Genomic DNA, 20,785 nt, shown 5'->3' with positions numbered 1-20,785 from the left:
TCTGAATACTTATATATTCTTGAATTTTACACTCGTATTTTTGAATTAACTAAATTTTATTTCATTATGATATATACTTTCCTTCGATGATTCTGCAAATAATTGAAAGTATTGTTTGATATAGAATTTTATCAGTTAATGTCCATGCTAACAGAGAGTAGTTAAAACTATGTGCAATATAGTATTTTGTATAACCTTAGTTGGTTGAGAAGAGATTATTAACCCTGTGGCGATTAATCCTCCTGAAGTGGCCACCTTTGGGTATCATCTGATCTCTGACATGTTATTTTCAATTACTTTATGACTATTTGCTTAGTATATATATGTTTATCCAAAGATAAATCGACTTGCAAAACTGGTTAATATCTAAAATGTGTATTAAATATTATTTTTCTTATTGAGTTGTTTGAACTCATTTTAAAAAAAAAAAATATTTATTTTTAAGGGTTCTTTAGTTTCTATTAGTTAGTTGGAGCTTGTTTGAGTGTTTTTTCTACTCTTTAGTTTTTGGTCTATAATGGCCTTGCTTGTTTCACAAGGTTTTTTTTTTTTAGTTTTTGATTCAATTATCTTTAGATGCTCAACTAATTTACCTTGTTTTAATTAAGTGTTGGATCTTTGCACAATGTAAAGAGTTTTAATTACTAATGAGGAAATTTTTAACTATCATTTGGTTTTATTAGTTTTGAAAAAATATAATATTTTTAAAAATTATAAATATATTTTATATAATTTAAATAATTTTTATATATATATTTTCTTAAAAGATTTTAATATAAAGTGAAGATGTTTTTTTCCAAGTAACTCTTGACATCGCTAGTTATGAACGGAGATTCATATGGTGACAGATTAATTCCTGGCCAATTTACATCCTCTCCCAGGAACTAACTTTTTACTGTTGGAACATGACAACCAACAACCCACCGAAAAGTTTGTCTCCACCATTTCTCTTACGTTTGAAAAGGGTTTGTCTAAGAAATTCAGGAGAAGAAATTTTAAAACTAAAGTCACATTAATTGCAAAGTTTCACGGCATTGAACTTGTGAAGCTTCTAGGCTGTTGCATTCAGGGCGGAGAACATATGTTAATTATAGAGTTTTTTTAGTAATAATATATAATTTTTCATGATAATTTTTAATTTTTAAAAAATAAAATAAATATTTTATGATTTTAATTATCACAAATATAAAATATTAAAATAATAATTATAAATTATGGTATTGATTTTATAGGAAAAGCAGTTATAGTTTTAAGGTTCTTTTTTGAGTGGAAAAAAAATGTTTTTATTTTCAACAAACAAAACATGTTTTTCAATTTATATTTTTTAAATAAATTTAAAATAAAAAAATAATTTTATTTTTTTATCACTAAACACAATTATTGTGTCTTATGTGGAGTACATTTTGGTATATCTAGTATTGTGGTAGCGGTTAATTTTTTAAATATTTTTACTTGAAAATAATATAAAAATATTTTTTTATTATTTTTAAAAAATATTTTTAACATAAACATCATCTAAAACATGAAAAAATTAATTAATTTTAAATAAAAATAAATAAATTTTGCTACGCAATACCAAATGAGGGTGTAGTATAAGAAGGACTAGACAAGTCATGGTCTAGATCTTGAAGGCTGCAAAGAAAAACCCATGAAAAAATGCCTAGTCAAGCGAAGTGGATCCCAAAATAACTTCTCTTGTCAGACTTTTCTGCAAGCAATATTTCACTTGTCCAAAAGCCAAGGTCCAGTTTGCCTCATCATGGAAGCTGAAAAACTGTTCCTGCTTTGTTCTCTTATAATGCTCCATTTCTCATCTTGTACATCGCAAGACTCCTTAAAGACCAACCAAACCTTTAAAGAAGGTGACCTTCTTATCTCCAAAGGAAATATTTTCGCACTAGGATTTTTCAGTCCTGGCAGTTCTAGCAATAGATATCTTGGAATTTGGTACCATAAAGTACCAGAACAAACTGTGGTGTGGGTTTGCAACAGGAACGATCCAATCATTGGTTCTCAGGATTCTCTTTGTAAACCAATTTGGTAACCTCGTTCTCTATCGTAAAGATGACCAAAAGCTTTTAGTGTGGTCTGCCAATGTTTCAGTGGAAGAAAATGATACTTGTGAAGCTCAACTCTTGGATTCTGGGAATTTGATATTGGTCTGCAAAAGAAGCAGAAAGATTGTATGGCAAAGCTTCGATTATCCTACTAACACAGGGCTACCTGGAATGAAACTGGGGCTGGATCGAAGACTAGGAAATGATCGGTTCCTAACATCATGGAGATCAGCTGATGACCCTGGAATTGGAGACTTTTCAATTAGGATCAGCCCAAATGGCTCGCCACAATTCTTTCTCTATAATGGTACAAAGCCAATTACTAGAGCTCCCCCTTGGCCATGGAGAAGTCAGATGGGCACATTCAAAAGCGTTTTTGTAAATGATCCAGACGAAATATACTGTCAATCAACAGTTCCTGATGGTTATTATCTGGTAAGACTAATAGTGGATCATTCAGGACTTCTAAAGATGTTAACATGGCGAGAAAGTGATGATCAGTGGAAGGAATACTGGAAGTCCCCTCAGTTACAGTGCGACTATTATGGATACTGTGGTGCTTATAGTACGTGTGAACTTGCCAATTATAATACATTTGGATGTGCCTGTTTACCTGGGTTCGAGCCCAAGTACCCAATGGAATGGTCTTTGAGAGATGGGTCCGGTGGTTGTGTCAGGAAGCGGCTACAGACATCCTCGGTGTGCGATCATGGAGAAGGGTTTGTGAAGGTGGAAAATGTAATTCTTCCGGACACTTCATCTGCAGCTTTGGTGGACATGAGCAAGAGTCGTGCAGACTGTGAACTGGAATGCAAGAGGAATTGTTCATGCTCTGCATACGCAGTCATTGTGATTCCCGGAAAAGGGGATGGTTGTTTGAATTGGTACAACGAATTAGTAGAGATTAATTATGTTAGGATTGAAAGTCATGATCTGTATGTTCGTGTTGATGCATATGAATTAGGTACCCTTTTTCTTCTCCGTAACAATTTCACTACAAATATTGATTTATATGAGCTTTTCAATGTTTGCCACTACTCTAGGATGTAGTTAATATGCTCTGTACTACATGAAAGAAACCATTGATATTGATACTTATTAGGTGCCGAAGGGGACAGCCTTTGCCATGTTTCCATAGGAGAAGGGACTGGTTTTTCCTCTGTAGTTAATCGTTATTGTTTTCATTCCCATGCAGCTGGTAATAAAAGGAAGCTAAATGGTTCTCGGGAAAAAACGATGCTGGCCATTTTAGCACCATCAATTGCATTATTGTTGTTTCTCATTAGCCTAACTGCTTATTTGCGGTTCAAGAAGAGGGCAAAAAAAGGTAAGACAAGACTCTCTAACCTCTATCTGGATATGACTTCCCTAGTCATGTATTTATTCTGCTCTGGTTATGAGGAGAAGTTCACTTTTTGATTCATGAATGGCAAAACAACCAGGTACTGAGCTGCAGGCAAACAGCAATTCTACTGAATCGGAATGTTTCAAGCTCAGCACCATAATGGCGGCAACAAACGATTTCTCTCCAGCTAAGGAACTCGGGCAAGGTGGTTTTGGCTCGGTTTACAAGGTAGAGTTTCTCAATTCTTAATTGTAGTTTAGATGCTTAATATGTAAGAAAACTTTAATATGCCAAGCGTATAAACATGGTACAAAATTAATAGGATACATATCTCGTGTGTAATGATTGATTAAGTGTTGAGAAAATTGCATGTCAATAAAAAAAATCTTTTAATTCATGTTAAGTCTTAGAGTTAGTATATAGATGGAAGACACAAGACTTTTCATAAAATTTTTTTGGCTAGACTATGGACCTTTTATAGATAACCTAAATTTTTACTCCTCCATCTATCATGGATATGCTTGGCCTACTGCTAGAGTTCAATGAGTTCTAAGCATTAGTTATCACTTAATTTAAAATCTACATGATATATAGGTTATTTTAAGAATATTTTTCTATCATTCTCCCATTTAGCCCATATGACAATATCTTTATAGAATTCAAAATATATAATAAATAAAAACACATATTTAAATCAAGAATACAATATATAAATCATAATTATCGCATTTTATAATCAAGTATTTCCTTCCATGCATTATAATATATTGTATCCTTAAAATAAACACTTAATGCTCAAATAAATCATATGAATGATGTAAGATCGCACATCGACGGGTGAGGGATGTGTTGCTGGCCTTATTAGTAGTGCTGGTGCTAACATGTTGAACGCGTCTTGGGAAGCCAGGCCCCACGGCGGGCTCGCTTCTGCAAGGATAAACCCGTGCGGGCCTGTGGGACCCAAAGCGGACAATATTCGGTGGGAGGGCCAGGTTCCGCTGCGTAACTCTGCCGAACGCGTCTTGGGCAGTCAAGCCCCACGGTAGGGCTTGTTTCTGCAAGGACAAACCCGTGCGGGCCTGTGGGACCCAAAGCGGACAATATTCAGCATGTTGGGCCGGGCTGTTACAAATGAACTTCCAATAAGTTATGTGAGGGTCCAACTTTATATATCCCAATAAATATAGAAAATAATACTTTATGTGCACAAAACATCAATTTAATATCTAAGAATAATAAAAAGAAAAATGTCTAGACAATTAGCTAAAAGAAAATAAAGCCACTTAAATGTCTAGACACTTAAATCTCTCTCTTTGGTTTTTTTTTTGTCTTACTCTTCTTATTTATATTTAACAAGTTTTGTGCAATTATCAAAATCTCTCCCATTTATTTATACCTAATATCTACTCATTCAAGGGCATTGTTGCCATTTTTTATTAAAACCTTTCTTTTCTTTCAAAATATTACACTAAAAAAGCTGAAAGGAAATGAAGAAGATATCTATTCAAGAAACTATATATGCTTTAAAGTTGAGGTTATGGAGACTTTTAGATTAATTTTAAAATTTGGACTTATTTTGGATTTGAAAAATTTCTTCTATGTTCCACCATTTTCTAGAAATTGGATTTTTGTTTCTAAACTTTGTAATATTGGTTATGGATTCTTGTTTGATGAATTTTTTTTTAATATTTTAAAAACTAAAGTTTCTACTAGTGGTGGAATATTAATTAATGATTTATATAAAATTAATCTAGACTCTACTTTTGAGCTCAACTATTTATCAATGCATGTTTGATTCGATAATTAAAAGGAGCAAAATAAATGAGAATTCCTCTATGTTTTTGGCATAGAAGATTAGATCACATCTTCATTGAGAGAATTAAAAGATTAGTGAATGATGAAGTTTTAAACATTTTTGATTTTACTGATTTTGGTACTTGTGTAGATTGCATAAAGGGATAGCAAACTAACAAGACCATTTAAGATGCTACGAGAAGTTTTGAAATTTTTTAAAATCATATGTATTGACATTTATGGAGCAGTTAATACTATATGCTTAAATGAACAAAGATATTGTTGTAGAAACACAAATTTTTTACCAATCAAATTTCACCAAGTGTTATTTTATTTTTTAAAAGAAAGGATAAAATAAAATTGAAATAAATGACATGGAAAACAAATGAGCCTTCATATATTTCTTGGCCAATGAAAAGTTGACACTTGGGATGAGATATTCAAGATATCTTGTCTTAAATATAAGATCCCATCAGATATCTTGTCATAAATGCAAGATCCTGTCAATAAAGACCAACTAATAAAATTATGCCACGTGGCATTGGAAAAGGACCTGAGAGCCCCTACAAATCTCTATAAATAGAGGGCTCAACCTAAAGGCAGGGGATTGGATTCCTGGAGATACAAATTTTCTTCAAGACAAGCTCTTCAAGCAAGGAAGCTCTCTCTCTTTCTCTTCAAGCAAGGAAGCTCTCTCTCAAAGAGTTCTCAAGCCTCCTTCATCTACGCTTGAAGTCTAAAAAGAACAAAGCTCTGTTGGATCAAGCCAAAACGCCCCATAAGAGTTCTTCAACAACACTTTGAAGACAAATCAAGGTACTCTTCAAAGCATCAAATCACAACATCTCGCTTTGCAATACACGCTCAAATTCGCGTTCTTGCAAAGCACAAATCTTGGCTTGATTACTCAAATAAATCAAGTCACCATACATCAAATCCAAAGGAAGAATCAGAGGATTGCCATATTCTTTTGAAAGAATATATTACATAGAGATTGTACTCGTTCATATATTTAATAAAATCATATATTTGTACACGTGTACTTGTTTAATTTCAGGTGCATAAAATTGTGTCTACAATTGTACCTCATTTATTGATGATCATTCTAATAGATTTATGCATCTTTGTCTTTTATTGAATAAAGCCGAAGCATTAGATGCTTTTAAGACCTATAAGGTTGAGGTGGGAAAAAAAAATACTATAAAGATTGTAATGTCAGATAGGGATGGAGAGTTATATGATACATATATAAAAAAAGGATAAATATAAGGTTCATTTGAAAAGTGCCTTAAAGAAGATGGCATTATCGCACAATATACAATGTGTGACACACTACAATAAGATAATGTAGATGAAAAAAGGAACCGTACCCTTATAGACATGGTAAAGAACATGAATAGTACTTTTAATCTACCATTATCTTTATGGAGTTAGAATTAAAGATTGTTGTGTATATTTTAAAATAGAGTTTCATCCTAAAGTTGTGTCTAAAACACCTTTTGAATTATGAAATGGATGGAAGCTCAATTTAAATCATACAAATGTATATGGTTGTCTTGTTGAGATAAGGATTAATAATCCTCAACTATAGAAATTAGATCCAAGAACAACTAGTGGATATTTCATTGGTTATATAGCGAACTTTAAAGTCTAAAGGATACATGTTTTATTGTTCTTCTAAAAAAAAATACATGAATAGTTAAGGCAAAAAATGCTAAATTTCTTGAGGATCTTAATTTCAATAGGAGTGATTTTATTAAAATGATAGAATTTAAGGAAACACAATATTTAAATGAGTTGCATAAAAATAAAAGAAAATTAGTTATTGTTCAAAAAAATTATTTAGATAATTTTGAACAACAATCAATTTAAGGAAAACCAGTTCAAGAGTAGTAAACCCACATGAGAAAATTTAATTAATAAGTTCTTTAAGAACAAGGTGACCAACAATTTTTGATGACTATGTTGTATATTTTCAAGAGTTTGACTTTGATGTTGGACTTAAAGATACTTCAAACTCATTTTATGGAGAAAACTATACTCTAATACAACATCTAGGATAACATCAATATGGCATGCATATATACATAATAGAAAATTAATAGGATACATGATTCATTAAGTGTTGAAATAATTGTTCTAAAATCTTTGTGGGTATTAAGAATAAAGAGTCTTTTAATCCATGTGAAACTTTAGGTTTACTATGTGGATGGAAAACACAAAACTTTTCATAACTATTTTTTTGGCTGGATTAAGAACCCTTTATATAGAACTTAATTTTTGCATCTCCATTTATCATGGATGTGTTTGGCCGTCCAATGGTTTTTAAACCTTAATTGTTATTGACATATGAATTGCCTTAAAGGTATTTTTTTGCCATAATCTTGTAACATGATTTTAGGGTCTGCTAGCTAATGGACTGGAGGTTGCAATAAAAAGGTTATCTAGAAGTTCAAGACAAGGAACAGAAGAATTTAAAAATGAAGTAATGGTAATTGCAAAGCTTCAACACAGGAATCTTGTGAAACTTCTAGGTTACTGCAATCAGGATGGAGAACAAATGTTAATCTATGAATACTTGCCAAACAAAAGCTTGGACTCGTTTCTTTTCGGTAAGTCTTTTTGAAGTATTTATTGCCCTGATTTACTCTAGTTGTCAAAATATTATACCTGTCTGAAAAGTAATCCTTTCAACAGATGAAAGCAGAAGATTGTTACTGGATTGGCGAAAACGCTTTGATATTATTGTTGGAATAGCTCGTGGGATTTTGTATCTTCACTAAGACTCCAGGTTGAGAATCATTCACAGGGATTTAAAATGTAGCAGCATTCTACTGGATGCAGAGATAAACCCAAAAATATCAGATTTCGGAATGACAGATATTTGAAGGCAACCAAACCGAAGATAGGACAAGGAGAGTTGTAGGAACATTGTAACGACCTTTGCCTAAAACAAAGACCGAGTGACAAAGTACTATCATTGATTACCAGGAATTCTAAACTTCAGACTCTTGTTTTCCTGATTCAGTGGCTATATGTCGCCAAAATATGTCGTGTATGGAAACTTTTCCGCAAAATCAGATGTTTTCAGTTTTGGGGCCATGTTGCTAGAGATTTTGAGTGGCAAGAAGAACAATAGATTTTAACAAAATCCTCCCTTGACCTTGAATGGATATGTGAGTTATAAGAGAGCTTTTAGTGCTCTTGGTTGAATTTCAATGTTCACAATTTTAGATGATTTTATCAACAGAATCCTGCTCTCATTTCTTGTATTCTAATTATTTATATGTGTTAGAGTACAGTGCACTCATCCTCAATCTGTTAGTTAGTTAGCTCTTAGTTAGTTAGTTAGTTAGCAAAGTTAGTTACATGCAGTTAAAGTTGTCACAGCTGCATGTATAAATATATAACTAACTAACTAAAGCAGATCAAGACGTATGAAATAATAGAAAGCAAAGATTCTTTCATTTTCTCTCTTTCTTGTCTCTCACTCAATCTCTCTGCATATACAACAACATATACATATTAACATGGTATCAAAGCTCTTAGCTCACACTTGATCATCCATTTCTTATTGCTTCCGCATAATCTCTGCTTCTTCTTCTTCGTATTTTGCTTCTTGGTTGATAATCTGATAACCTTTCAATGGTGACTGCCTCACAACTTCAACTTCTGCAATCTCCAATCACAGCTCTCATTTCTTCTATTCCTACATCAGTTAATGTCAAGCTGGATGATTCCAATTGAGATAATTGGAACTTTCAGATGCAACTCTTGCTTGAAAGCAATGACATTATGGGATATGTTGATGGATCAACTCATTGTCCACCTTAGCTCAGCTCAACTACATGTGAATCTGGCACCACTTCTTCTTCTCAAAATGATGAATTCATAGTCTGGAAAATGCATGACAGAGCCATCATGCAATTGATCACTGCTACATTATCACCTATTGCTATGTCTTGTGCAATTGGCAGCACTAGCTCCAAGGATCTGTGGAATCGACTGAATGAACAATTTTTAACGGTATCCAGAACTAGTATTTTCCAGATGAAATCAAATCTTCAAACAATCAAGAAAGGAGCAGATTCAGTTTCATAATATCTTCATCGTATCAAGGAAGCTAGGGACTATCTCTCTGCTGCTGGTGTCTACTTTGCTGATGAAGATATAGTCATTCTTGCCTTAAATGGCTTGCCTACTGAATATAACACATTCAGATGTGTTATAAGGGGACGTGAAAGTGTGATCTCCCTACATGAGTTTCGTTCACAGTTGCTTGCAGAGGAAGTGATGGTAGAAGCATCAACTAATTCTCCTTTACTGACAGCAATGGCTGCAACTACAGGTTTTCCTGTAAATCATAGCTCATCTTCAAATGTTAATAGAGGTTTTAAACCTTATAATGGGAACAAAAACATTGGTAGAGGTCGATTTAATCAGGGAACTAGACACTCTAGACCGATGTTTTCTTCTATGCCACATGAACCCCCACACTCTAATCCTAGACTTCTTGGTCCTTCTCCTAATCAGCAATCTCGCAGTCATTCTCCATCTATGATGCAAATCTGTCAATTATGCAATACTGAGGGTCATACTACCTTGTTTTGTGATGCTTCTACTTATCAAAAACCCAAGTGTCATATATGTGGCAGTCTTAATCACATTACCTTGTTTTATTTCTATAATGACAAATGACCAAACTATATTGGAATGAATCTACTACTGCTTATCCTTCTCAGCAGTGTTATCTTATCCAATCCCCAGTTATCTTATCCAATCCCCAGCTATGCAACATTACTCATATCGAGCTCCTTCACCTCTGCAACATTATGCTTCACCTCAGCCTACCATGCAAGCCATGCACACTATGCTTCACTCTGCACCTATAACATCCCCTTCTTCAGGATCATCTCAAGTTTGGCTCACTGATTCTAGTGCAACCAATCATATGACAGCTGATGTGAATAATCTGACATTGGCCTCACCATATCCAACAGCTGACATAATCCATACTGCCAATGGTGAAGGTTTGACAGTATCTCATGTTGGTCAATCTATCATCAATTCTTCTATGTCTTCACTCAAGTTAAATTTTGTGCTACTTGTTCCTCAATTAACTCAGAATTTATAATCAGTCCATCGGCTATGCCTTGATAATAACTGCTAGCTTATTTTTGATGCCTCTTGTTTTTGGATTTAGGACAAAGCCATAAGGAATTCTTTACAGAGGCTTATGCAGTAATGGCCTATATCTTATCCATGCATTTTCATCCTTATCTTCCACTCAGCCTTTGCTAGCTCAAGCTTTTCTTGGCCAACTAGTTCAGTCCAATCTATGGCACCATAGGTTAGGACATCCAATAAATTATGTTGTCTCCCTCATGTTGAATAAAGCTCATATTCATGTTCCCAAATCTTCTTCCCCTATGATGTGTCATCCCTGTCTTGCAGGGAAAGTTAGCAAACTGCCCTTTCCTCTGCATCATCACAACTCTACTACTCCTTTTTCTACTATCCATATTGACTTATAAGGACCTGCACCGTGTATCTCAGTGGATGGTTATGGATATTATACTATCTTTGTTGATGAATGTACACGTTTTTGCTGGTTGTTTCCCCTAGTAAATAAGTCTGATTTGTTCTCTACGTTTGTTGCATTCTATTCCTTTCTGGTTACACAATATTCAGCTACTATTAAAATTCTACAGTCTGATGGGGGGGGAATATACCTGTAATCGCTTAAAACAATTTCTTCTTGACAAAGGCATTGTCCATCACCTTTCTTGTCCACACACCCCTGAATAAAATAGGGTGGCTGAGAGGAAACACAGACATATTATGGAAACCACAATCACTCTATTGCACATAGCCAAACTACCATCTCAATTTTGGTCTTATGCATGTTTAACAGCTACATACCTCATCAACCGTATGCCAGCTCCTGTTCTTCTTCACAATTCTCCTTTTAAGATGTTATTTGGGTCTTCTCCAGATCTTAATCACCTTAGGATATTTGGTTGTGCATGTTTTTCTCTTCTTCGTCCTTATAACCATAACAAACTACAACCCAAAACTTCCAAGTGTGTGTTTCTTGGATACGGCATCAAGTACAAAGGTTATTTATGTTATCATGTGCCTACTCTACATTTGTTTGTTTCCAGACATGTTGTATTTGATGAAACACACTTTCCATATCTTGAATTCTCACAATCCTCGCTCACTGCTCAGTCCTCACCATCCTCTTCTTCCTCCACATGTCCTGTGCTTCTTGTTAATACAGAGAACACAGTTATTTCTCCCAGCCCTGGTTCCCCTTCCCACCATCCACCTAGTTTATCTGCAGTTTCTCCTAGTTCTCAGTCCATTACTGCTTCCATGCAAGCTTCTTCTCCTCCTTTTGTGGCACCTGCTTTCAGTATAAGTTCTTCTATGTTTAATCCTGATAACTTGCAAGTGGTCCTGACCATTCCTCCTCTTAATTTGCATCCCATGCAAACCAGAAGCAAAAGTGGCATTCATAAAAGGAAGGTTTTCTTAACCAGTATTCAGGATTCTAACCTAGTTGATATATCTTTGACACAGCCAACAACTTACAAATCTACCATCAAAGCTCCTGTGTGGTTACATGCCATGCAAGATGAACCTAATGCATTACATACTCAAGGCACCTGGAGTCTTGTTCCCTTACCAGCACAGAGGAACTTAGTGGGGTGCAAATGGATTTTCAAGATCAAGCATCATTCGGATGGGTCTATTGCTAGACACAAAGCACGGTTGGTCGCTCAAGGGTTTAGTCAGGAACATGGCTTGGATTACGGTGACACTTTTAGTCCAGTGGTGAAACCTGCCACCATTCACCTAGTTCTGGCCCTTGTTGCTCATTTCAATTGGCCTCTCCGCCAATTGGATGTCAAGAATTCTTTCCTTAATGGCATTCTTCAAGAGGAGGTTTACATGTCCCAGCCCCCTGGCTTTGCAGACTCATTACATCCTCACCATGTGTGCAAACTGCATAAATCCCTCTATGGCTTAAAAGAGGCACCTAGGGCCTAGAATGATTGATTTACTCAGTTTCTACCTTCCTTGGGGTTTTCCACCACCTATTCTGATTCATCCTTGTTTGTCAAACATGTTGGGTCTCAAATTGTGGTCCTGCTACTATATGTGGATGATATTATCCTCACAGGCAGTGTGTCTGCTGTCATTCAACAGGTTATTCAAGCTCTCACCACTGAATTTGATGTCACTGATTTAGGCTCCCTTCATTTCTTCCTGGGGATACAGATCACTCATACCTCTACTGGTTTGTTTCTATCACAATCCACATATGTTGAGGATTTGCTACGTAAATCTGAGATGGTTGATGCTAAACCATGTGATACTCCCTGTCTTCCTTATCATCGTCTACTTAAAGATGATGGAGCACCGTATCCTAATCCTATAGTCTATCGCAACATTGTAGGGGCTCTGCAATACTTAACCTTCACTCGCCCTGACATTGCGTTTTCTGTGCATCAAGTTTGCCAATTTATGCAGAATCCAATGGTGTCTCATTTCACTACTGTGAAACAAATTTTACGCTACCTTAAAGGCACCTTGCATGTTGGTATTTCTTACACTAAAGGAGATTTGCAGCTCAAGGCATTTAGTGATGCTGACTAGGTAGGGGACCCTAATGACAGACGCTCCACTACTGGCTTGGTCATGTTTTTGGGGAACAATCCTATATCGTGGTCCTCCAAGAAGCAACAAATTGTGTCCAGATCATCAACAGAGGCTGAATATCGAGCCTTATCATTTACTATAGCTGAGGTGGATTGGCTCAAGCAGTTATTAGCTTTTCTAAATATTTCACTACCTCATGTTCCTGTTCTTTTCTGTGATAATCTCTCTGCCATCCTTTAATCCTGTTCAACATCAACGAACCAAACACATTGAGGTTGATGTGCATTTTGTTCGTGAACGAGTATCCCAGAAGCAATTGTCAGTTCAATTTGTTTCCTCACAGGATCAATTTGCTGATATTCTCACCAAGGAGTTAAGTGCTCCTCTCTTTGGCACTCATTGCTGCAATCTCAGACTTAGTTCTTCACACGCCTGATCTTGAGCGGGGATGTTAGAGTACAGTGCACTCATCATCAGTCTGTTAGTTAGTTAGCTCTTAGTTAATTAGTTAGTTAGCAGAGTTAGTTACATGCAGTTAAAGTTGTTACAGCTGCATGTATAAATATATAACTAACTAACTAAAGCAGATCAAAACGTATGAAATAATAGAAAGCAATGATTCTTTCATTTTCTCTCTTTCTTGTCTCTCACTCAATCTCTCTGCATATACAACAACAGATACATATTAACAATATGAACACATAGGTGTGGGAATTATGGAGAGAAAACAAAGCATTGGAGATAGTTGATCCATCACTGAACGAGTTGTATCATCCGCGTGAAGCCTTGAAATGCTTACAAATTGGTCTATTGTGCGTGCAAGAAGATGCCACGGACATACCATCTATGTTGGCAGTTGTTTTTATGTTGAGTAACGAAACAGAGATCCCTTCTCCAAAACAACCTGCCTTCCTCTTCAGAAAATCTGATAAATTTCCTGATATAGCATTAGACGTAGAAGATGGACAGTGTTCCGTAAATGAGGTGACAATTTCTGAAATTGCTAGTCGCTGAAGCTGTGCTGGCTGAAAAATTGCTAATATGAAGTTCCATTAGATTTGTAATGAAAATACTTGTTGCTAAATTGTGGATTTGAGATTTAACACACACCACCTCCAACAATCCAATTCAATGAAAAGTTAAATGACAGATTTTTGACGATGCATTGGAGATAGTTGATTCATCACTGGACAAGTCCGTCTCTTGTTCCTATGTCAAGTGGTGAAACAACAATTCCTTCTCCTAAACAACCTGCATTCCTTTTGATGCAGGAGCTAGAACTGTACTAGCTTTCATATAATTAGAATTTTTCTTTTAATATTTTATTTTATAATATTTATGAGGGTGGTTTGGACGGCTAAGATTTGTTGTTTCCAAGGCTCGTTTTCCATCCAAGTATCTTAATTAGTAGATTTTTCAACTCCCAACCTGATTCTAAACAACTGATCTTTTCTGCCTAGTGTCAAGGAAGAAATCTAACAGCATCATCATATGGAATGCTATATGGGTGGTGTTCGTCAGCTATTCTTTTATGGATAATTACTCGATCTACCTTATGTTATGATGCTTGCTTTGTCTTACCTTTTTCTCCCCTGTTCCTGAGCCACAAATATGCTAATGAGCAGCCATGATGAACCCACAGTTGGAACAAGAACGGTCACAATTCCTTTTCACGAGAGCCATTTGATCTCCTCCATTCCTTGCATTCTGTACAAGGAGTTAGTAGACATTAGATATGAAAGGAGTGAAAGTTATGATCTGTATGTTCGTGTTGATGCATATGAATTAGGTACCCTTTTTCTGCTCAGTAACTACTTCACAGGATTGTCTTTACAATATTGATTTATGAGAGCTTTCCTGTGCTTGTCAGTTGTCACGGCTCTTGACTGTAGTTAATAAGCTCTTCACTGCAGGAAAGAAACCAAAGATAAATGTAAAATAATGAGCAGCCATGATGAACCCACAGTTGGAACAAGAACGGTCACAATTCCTTTTCACGAGAGCTATTTGATCTCCTCCATTCCTTGCGTTCTTGTGTCCATTAATTCTCCCTATTATGGTTGTTTGACATGGTACAAGGAGTTAGTAGACATTATATATGATAAGAGTGACAGTTATGATCTGTATGTTTCGTGTTGATGCATATGAATTGATTTATGAGAGCTTTCCTGTGCTTGTCACGGCTCTTGACTGTAGTTAATAAGTTCTTCACTGCAGGAAAGAAACCATAGATAAATGTAAAATAATTTAAGATATAAAAAAATTATTAAGTTTAGTGGAATAGATAATCATCACGGGTTTAACAAATTAACTTATAATTACTTAAATTTTATAACATTTTATAATCAAGTATTTTAATTTTGAATTTCATTTTTTTATTATATGATTGCTTTTGGATTGAATATAATTATTTATTTTATTTTTTATGGGGTTTTCGTAATTTTCTAACCTTGATAGCAAATTTTTAATAATTGACTTAAGTTCATATTGTTTTATTTGATATATTATTATTTTAATGTTTTAAAAATAAATTATAATATATTACTATTTTAATTTAGAAAAAAACTGTGCCTTCCAACATGCCTTGAATATTACATTAAGCATTAATGATTGATTTTGTTTTTCCTTAAAAAAACACGATATTAGTACTTAAAAAACAGTGTTGTCCGATAGATATTTGTTAGTTTTGATGCTTGTATCATGCTTATCTTCTCACACTGCCACTTGAAACAAAACTCTAAGGACTACAAGTGGTTGCAGTGCATAGGAAAATTAAAAAATCAAATTTTCTTAAATTTGAAAATTGTAGTTAAACAATAAAAAAAAATCTGATTTGATAAATTTTTGAAATTCAATTATGGAATCCTTTAAAGTATAAAATTGTCTTAAATAATAAATTAAGTTGAATAACTAATAAAAACAAAATTAAATAAATATTATTTTCATCATACTCATAATTGAGATTACAATATTTTCACTTACTCTAAGTAAAAGGTTTCACAACTACATAAAACTTGGACTGAAAAGCTAGAATAAAAAAAAACACCTTAAGGCAAAATTCCTACCCCTGTGGTCTCTACCAAACGATGCGTGCCACCTGATTAGAAGACAATATCTTATCCAAAACGCACCAATATCTGCAATGAATTAAAATACTTTCTCAGGAATGTGTAATTAAGCATAATGTGTGTCCTCATCTAAAATATGAAATTGCACCCTTAACATTTATGCAGTTTAGTCCTTCTAAAACTCTTTATTTTGAAAAAAAAAAAAATCAATTCAACTAGATGAATGATAATTGAAAAAACAAAATAAATAAAAAAGTAATTAGTTTAATTTTTGGATTTTTAAAACTAATCATATCCTTTGTAATATTAGTAACAACAAAGTATCATAACTATTTTTTTTTATTTTACAATCTCAATTATATGATTTATGGAGTCATTTAAGTTTTTTAAGGACTCCAAACTAGTATTAGAAATTACTATTTTTGAAATCGATTTAGAGTTTTTTTTATTTATTTTAGAAATATTTTATTAATTTTTAAGCTTTGTTTAGGATGTTTTTCTTAATATATAAGAGTCAGGAAGATTTTTGATATTTAAATTTGATTAAAAAAATATTGAGTAATAAAAGTTTGAATTACAATTATTATTATAGTTGAAATATTTTTCGACACAATTCTATCATTCCTTGTGTTTATTGTCTTTTTTTATGTTGTTTCGACACAATTCTACATATTTCTAAAACAAGAGGACAGTATCGTTTCCAAAAAATATGGATTGATATTTTAATAAAAACAAGTCATTGTCTAGACTTTGAAGGTTGAAAGAGTTGCCACGTTAAGCGATGTGGATCCCAAAATAGCCACTTCCGTCACGCAACTTCTCTGGAGACTTGTCTGAAGGCCATATCCATTCTCCACAAAGCAAAATTTAACACTTTTCCAAACGGCAAGATCCAGTTTACCCCATCATGGAAGCTGAAAAACTGTTCCTGCTTTTTTCTCTTTTAAAGCTCCAATTCTCATCTTGTACATCCCAAGACTCCTTAGAAACGAACCAGAACATTAAAGAAGGTGACCTTCTTATCTCCAAAGGAAATAATTTTGCACTAGGATTTTTCAGTCCAGGTAGTTCTAGCAATAGATATCTTGGAATTTGGTACCATAAAGTACCAGAACAAACCGTGGTGTGGGTTGCAAACAGGAACGATCCAATCATTGGTTCCTCTGGATTTCTCTTTATAAACCAATATGGAAGCCTCGTTCTCTATGGTAACGATGACCAAAAGCTTCCTGTGTGGTCTACAGATGTTTCAGTGGAAGAAAATGATACTTGCGAAGCTCAACTCTTGGATTCAGGAAATTTGATATTGGTCAGGAAAAGAAGCAGAAAAACTGTATGGGAAAGCTTCGATTATCCAACGAACATCCTGCTTCCTGGAATGAAACTGGGGCTGGATCGAAAATTAGGAATTGATCGGTTTCTAACATCATGGAGATCAGCTGATGACCCTGGGATTGGAGACTTTTCTCTTATGATCAACCCAAATGGCTCACCGCAAATCTTTGTCTATAATGATACAGAGCCAATTTGTAGATCTCCTCCTTGGCCATGGAGAAGTCAAATGGGCTTATACAAAAGCACTTTTGTAAATGATCCAGATGAAATATACTGGGACTACACAGTTCCTGATGATTTTTATCTGCTAAGAATAATAGTAGATCATTCAGGACTTCTAAAGGTGTTAACATGGAGAGAAAGTGATGGCCAGTGGAAGGATTACTGGAAGGCCCCAGTGTTTCAGTGCGACTATTATGGACTGTGTGGTGCTTATAGTACGTGTGAACTTGCCAATCATAATAGATTTGAATGTGCCTGTTTACCTGGGTTCGAGCCCAAGTACCCATTGGAATGGTCTACGAGAGATGGGTCCGGTGGTTGTGTCAGGAAGCGGCTACAGACGTCTTCGTTGTGCGATCATGGAGAAGGGTTTGTGAAGGTGGAAAATGTAATTCTTCCGGAAAGTTCAGCTGCAGCTTGGGTGGACATGAGCATGAGTCGTGCAGACTGTGAAGTGGAATGCAAGAGGAGTTGTTCATGCTCTGCATACGCAATCATTGGAATTCCCGGAAAAAATTATGGTTGTTTGAATTGGTACAAGGAATTAGTAGACATTAGATATGATAGGAGTAACAGTTATGATCTGTATGTTCGTGTTGATGCATATGAATTAGGTACCCTTTTTCTGCTCAGTAACTACTTCATAGGATTGTCATTACAATTATTGATTTTTAACAGTCACTTCTCTTGACTGTTCCTGCAGGAAAGAATAAAGATATTGGTACGTTTTAGGTGCCAAAAGGGCTACCCTTTGCCATATGTATTGTCATATTTCCATTGGAGTTAATCTTGATTCTTTTCACTCTCATGCAGCTGATACTAAAAGGAAGTCAAATGATTCTCGTGAAAAAACGATGCTGGCCGTTTTAGCACCATCAATTGCATTATTGTGGTTTCTCATTAGCCTGTTTGCTTTTCTGTGGCTCAAGAAGAGAGCAAAACAAGGTACCGAACTGCAGGTAAACAGCACTTCTACTGAATTAGAATGTTTCAAGCTCAGCACCATAACGGCGGCCACTAACAATTTCTCTCCAGCTAACAAACTCGGGCAAGGTGGTTTTGGCTCTGTTTATAAGGTTGAGTTTCTTGCATTTAGCTAAAAACTAAATGGCCTCTCTAATTTGCATAATTGTAGTCCAGAGGCTTAATCTTGTAACATGATTTTAGGGTCTGCTAGCTAATGGACTGGAGGTTGCAATAAAAAGGTTATCTAGAAGTTCAAGACAAGGAACAGAAGAATTTAAAAATGAAGTTATGGTAATTGCAATGCTTCAACACAGGAATCTGGTGAAACTTCTAGGTTATTGCACTCAGGATGGAGAACAAATCTTAATCTATGAATACTTGCCGAACAAAAGCTTGGACTCGTTTCTTTTCCGTAAGTTTCTTTATGTTTTTATTGCCCTGATTTACACTAGTTGTCTGAAAAATAATTGTTTTAACAGATGAAACAAGAAGATTGTTATTGGATTGGCGAAAACGCTTTGATATTATTGTTGGAATAGCTCGTGGGATCTTATATCTTCACCAAGACTCCAGGTTGAGAATCATTCACAGGGATTTAAAATGCAGCAACATTCTATTGGATGCAGAGATGAACCCAAAAATATCAGATTTTGGAATGGCAAAAATATTTGAAGGCAACCAAACTGAAGATAGGACAAGGAGAGTTGTAGGAACATAGTAAGTACCTTTGCCGAAAACAAGACCGAGTGACAAAGTGCTATCATTGATTACCAGGAATACTAAAACTTCAGATTCTTGTTTTTCTGATGCAGTGGCTATATGTCACCAGAATATGCTGTGCTTGGAAACTTTTCTGTAAAATCAGATGTTTTCAGTTTTGGGGTCATGTTGCTAGAGATTGTGAGTGGCAAGAAGAACAATAGATTTTATCAACAGGATCCTCCTTTGACCTTGATTGGATATGTGAGTTATAGGAGAGCCATCTGTGCTCTTGGCTGAATTTCAATGTTCACAATTTTAGATGTTGTCTGCTCTTATTTCTTGTATGTTAATGATTTATATGAACACACAGGTGTGGGAATTATGGAGAGAAGAAAAATCATTGGAGATAGTGGATCCATCACTGACTGAGTTGTATGATCCGCGTGAAGCCTTGAAATGCATACAGATTGGTCTACTGTGCGTGCAAGAAGATGCCACGGACAGACCATCTATGTTGGCAGTTGTTTTTATGTTGAGTAACGAAACAGAGATTCCTTCTCCAAAACAACCTGCATTCCTCTTTAGAAAATCTGACAATAATCCTGATATAGCATTAGACGTAGAAGATGGACAGTGTTCTCTAAATGAGGTGACAATTACTGAAATTGGTTGTCGCTGAAGCTGCACTGTCTGAATAATTGCTAATATGAAGTTCCATTAGATTTGTAATGAAAACAAATATTGTTAAGATTCGGAATCAAAACAATTAAAGATTGATTTGTAAATCATATCTTTAGAAGATTTTAGTTTGATTGTAATTCTGTAATTAAGTCTAAATATTAGTTGCTAGTCCTTTTCAATTTACTTATTTAGACAAGATTCCTTTTCCCATATAAACTATGTTTATGGACTGTAGAAATCACACAGAATAATAAGACCGCTTTGCTGTTCTTCAAACTTCTCTATCAAGCTTTCCTTTGCTTTTTTTATGTATCAGAGCAAGTGGTTCAACAACCTAATACTGCTCATTATTTTTGCTATATGCAAACAATCACCATGAACAGAAAACACCATCAAAAAATTACTTGTCAAAAGCAAATGGGATTTTTTATGATCCTTACTACATTCATCCCTCGGATCACATCAATCACGCCATTGTCACCTAACTTTTGGAAGGTGACAATCATGCAACATGGAGCCGCGCCATGATGATGTCTCCGGAGGCCAAGAATAAGCTTGGTTTCATTGATGGCACAATAAAAGCACCTTCAGAGACAGATCCTAAATATAGAGCTTGGAGACAATGCAATCAGATTGTAAAGTCATGGATTCTCAACCCCATCAGTCCATCCTTAACAAATACTGTAATCTTCTCTGATACTGCTGCTGATGTCTGAGCAGATCTCAGTGAGCGGTTCTCACAAAGAAATCTCTCATGCATATTTGAGCTTACACGAGGGATCGTTGAACATTGTCAACAACAACAGACCATTGCAGCTTATTATTCAGCACTCAAGTCCTTTTGGGATGAATTAGGATCATACAATGATCCACCTTTATGTAACTGTGCAGGACTAAAACAAATTGCTGAAAGATAAGAACATGAATGAATTTTCCAATTCCTCATG

At 35.0% G+C, this 20,785-nt stretch overlaps 1 protein-coding gene, 1 long non-coding RNA gene and 1 pseudogene across 6 annotated transcripts in view; all 3 read left to right on the top strand.

The window, feature by feature from the left end:
* The window catches only part of LOC140956172 (uncharacterized), a 51,394-nt gene that overhangs the window by 8,713 nt on the left and 21,896 nt on the right, over positions 1-20,785 (top strand). The window lies entirely within an intron of this gene.
* On the top strand, positions 1,642-13,905 carry LOC118031468 (G-type lectin S-receptor-like serine/threonine-protein kinase RKS1; annotated as a pseudogene).
* Positions 16,711-19,942, top strand: LOC140956169 (G-type lectin S-receptor-like serine/threonine-protein kinase RKS1). Of its 5 annotated transcripts, XM_073412677.1 has the most exons (8): positions 16,711-18,103; positions 18,193-18,210; positions 18,303-18,434; positions 18,525-18,565; positions 18,657-18,867; positions 18,935-19,172; positions 19,268-19,418; positions 19,528-19,942. In XM_073412677.1, the coding sequence occupies exons 1-8, from the start codon at positions 16,840-16,842 to the stop codon at positions 19,834-19,836; spliced, it is 2,364 nt and encodes a 787-aa protein (XP_073268778.1). In that variant the 5' UTR covers positions 16,711-16,839; the 3' UTR covers positions 19,837-19,942. The 5 variants fall into 5 exon arrangements, with proteins under 5 accessions (XP_073268778.1, XP_073268779.1, XP_073268777.1 ...); XM_073412678.1 differs by lacking the exon at positions 18,525-18,565 and having other exon boundaries at positions 18,303-18,448; XM_073412676.1 differs by having other exon boundaries at positions 18,303-18,565; positions 18,657-18,789.

Source organism: Populus alba, chromosome 11 (genome assembly GCF_005239225.2).
Source record: "Populus alba chromosome 11, ASM523922v2, whole genome shotgun sequence".
Classification (NCBI taxonomy): Eukaryota; Viridiplantae; Streptophyta; class Magnoliopsida; order Malpighiales; family Salicaceae; genus Populus; species Populus alba.
The sequence above is the reverse complement of the archived record's forward strand: the minus strand, read 5'-3'. Positions and strand labels throughout refer to the sequence as shown.

Coding starts and splice junctions, on each gene's coding strand:
- LOC140956169 (XM_073412674.1), top strand. CDS start 16,840: ATGGAAGCTGAAAAACTGTTCCTGCTTTTTTCTCTTTTAAAGCTCCAA. Junction 18,868..18,934: donor CTTGGACTCGTTTCTTTTCC/GTAAGTTTCTTT, acceptor TTGTTTTAACAG/ATGAAACAAGAAGATTGTTA. Junction 19,419..19,527: donor CTTTGACCTTGATTGGATAT/GTGAGTTATAGG, acceptor ATGAACACACAG/GTGTGGGAATTATGGAGAGA.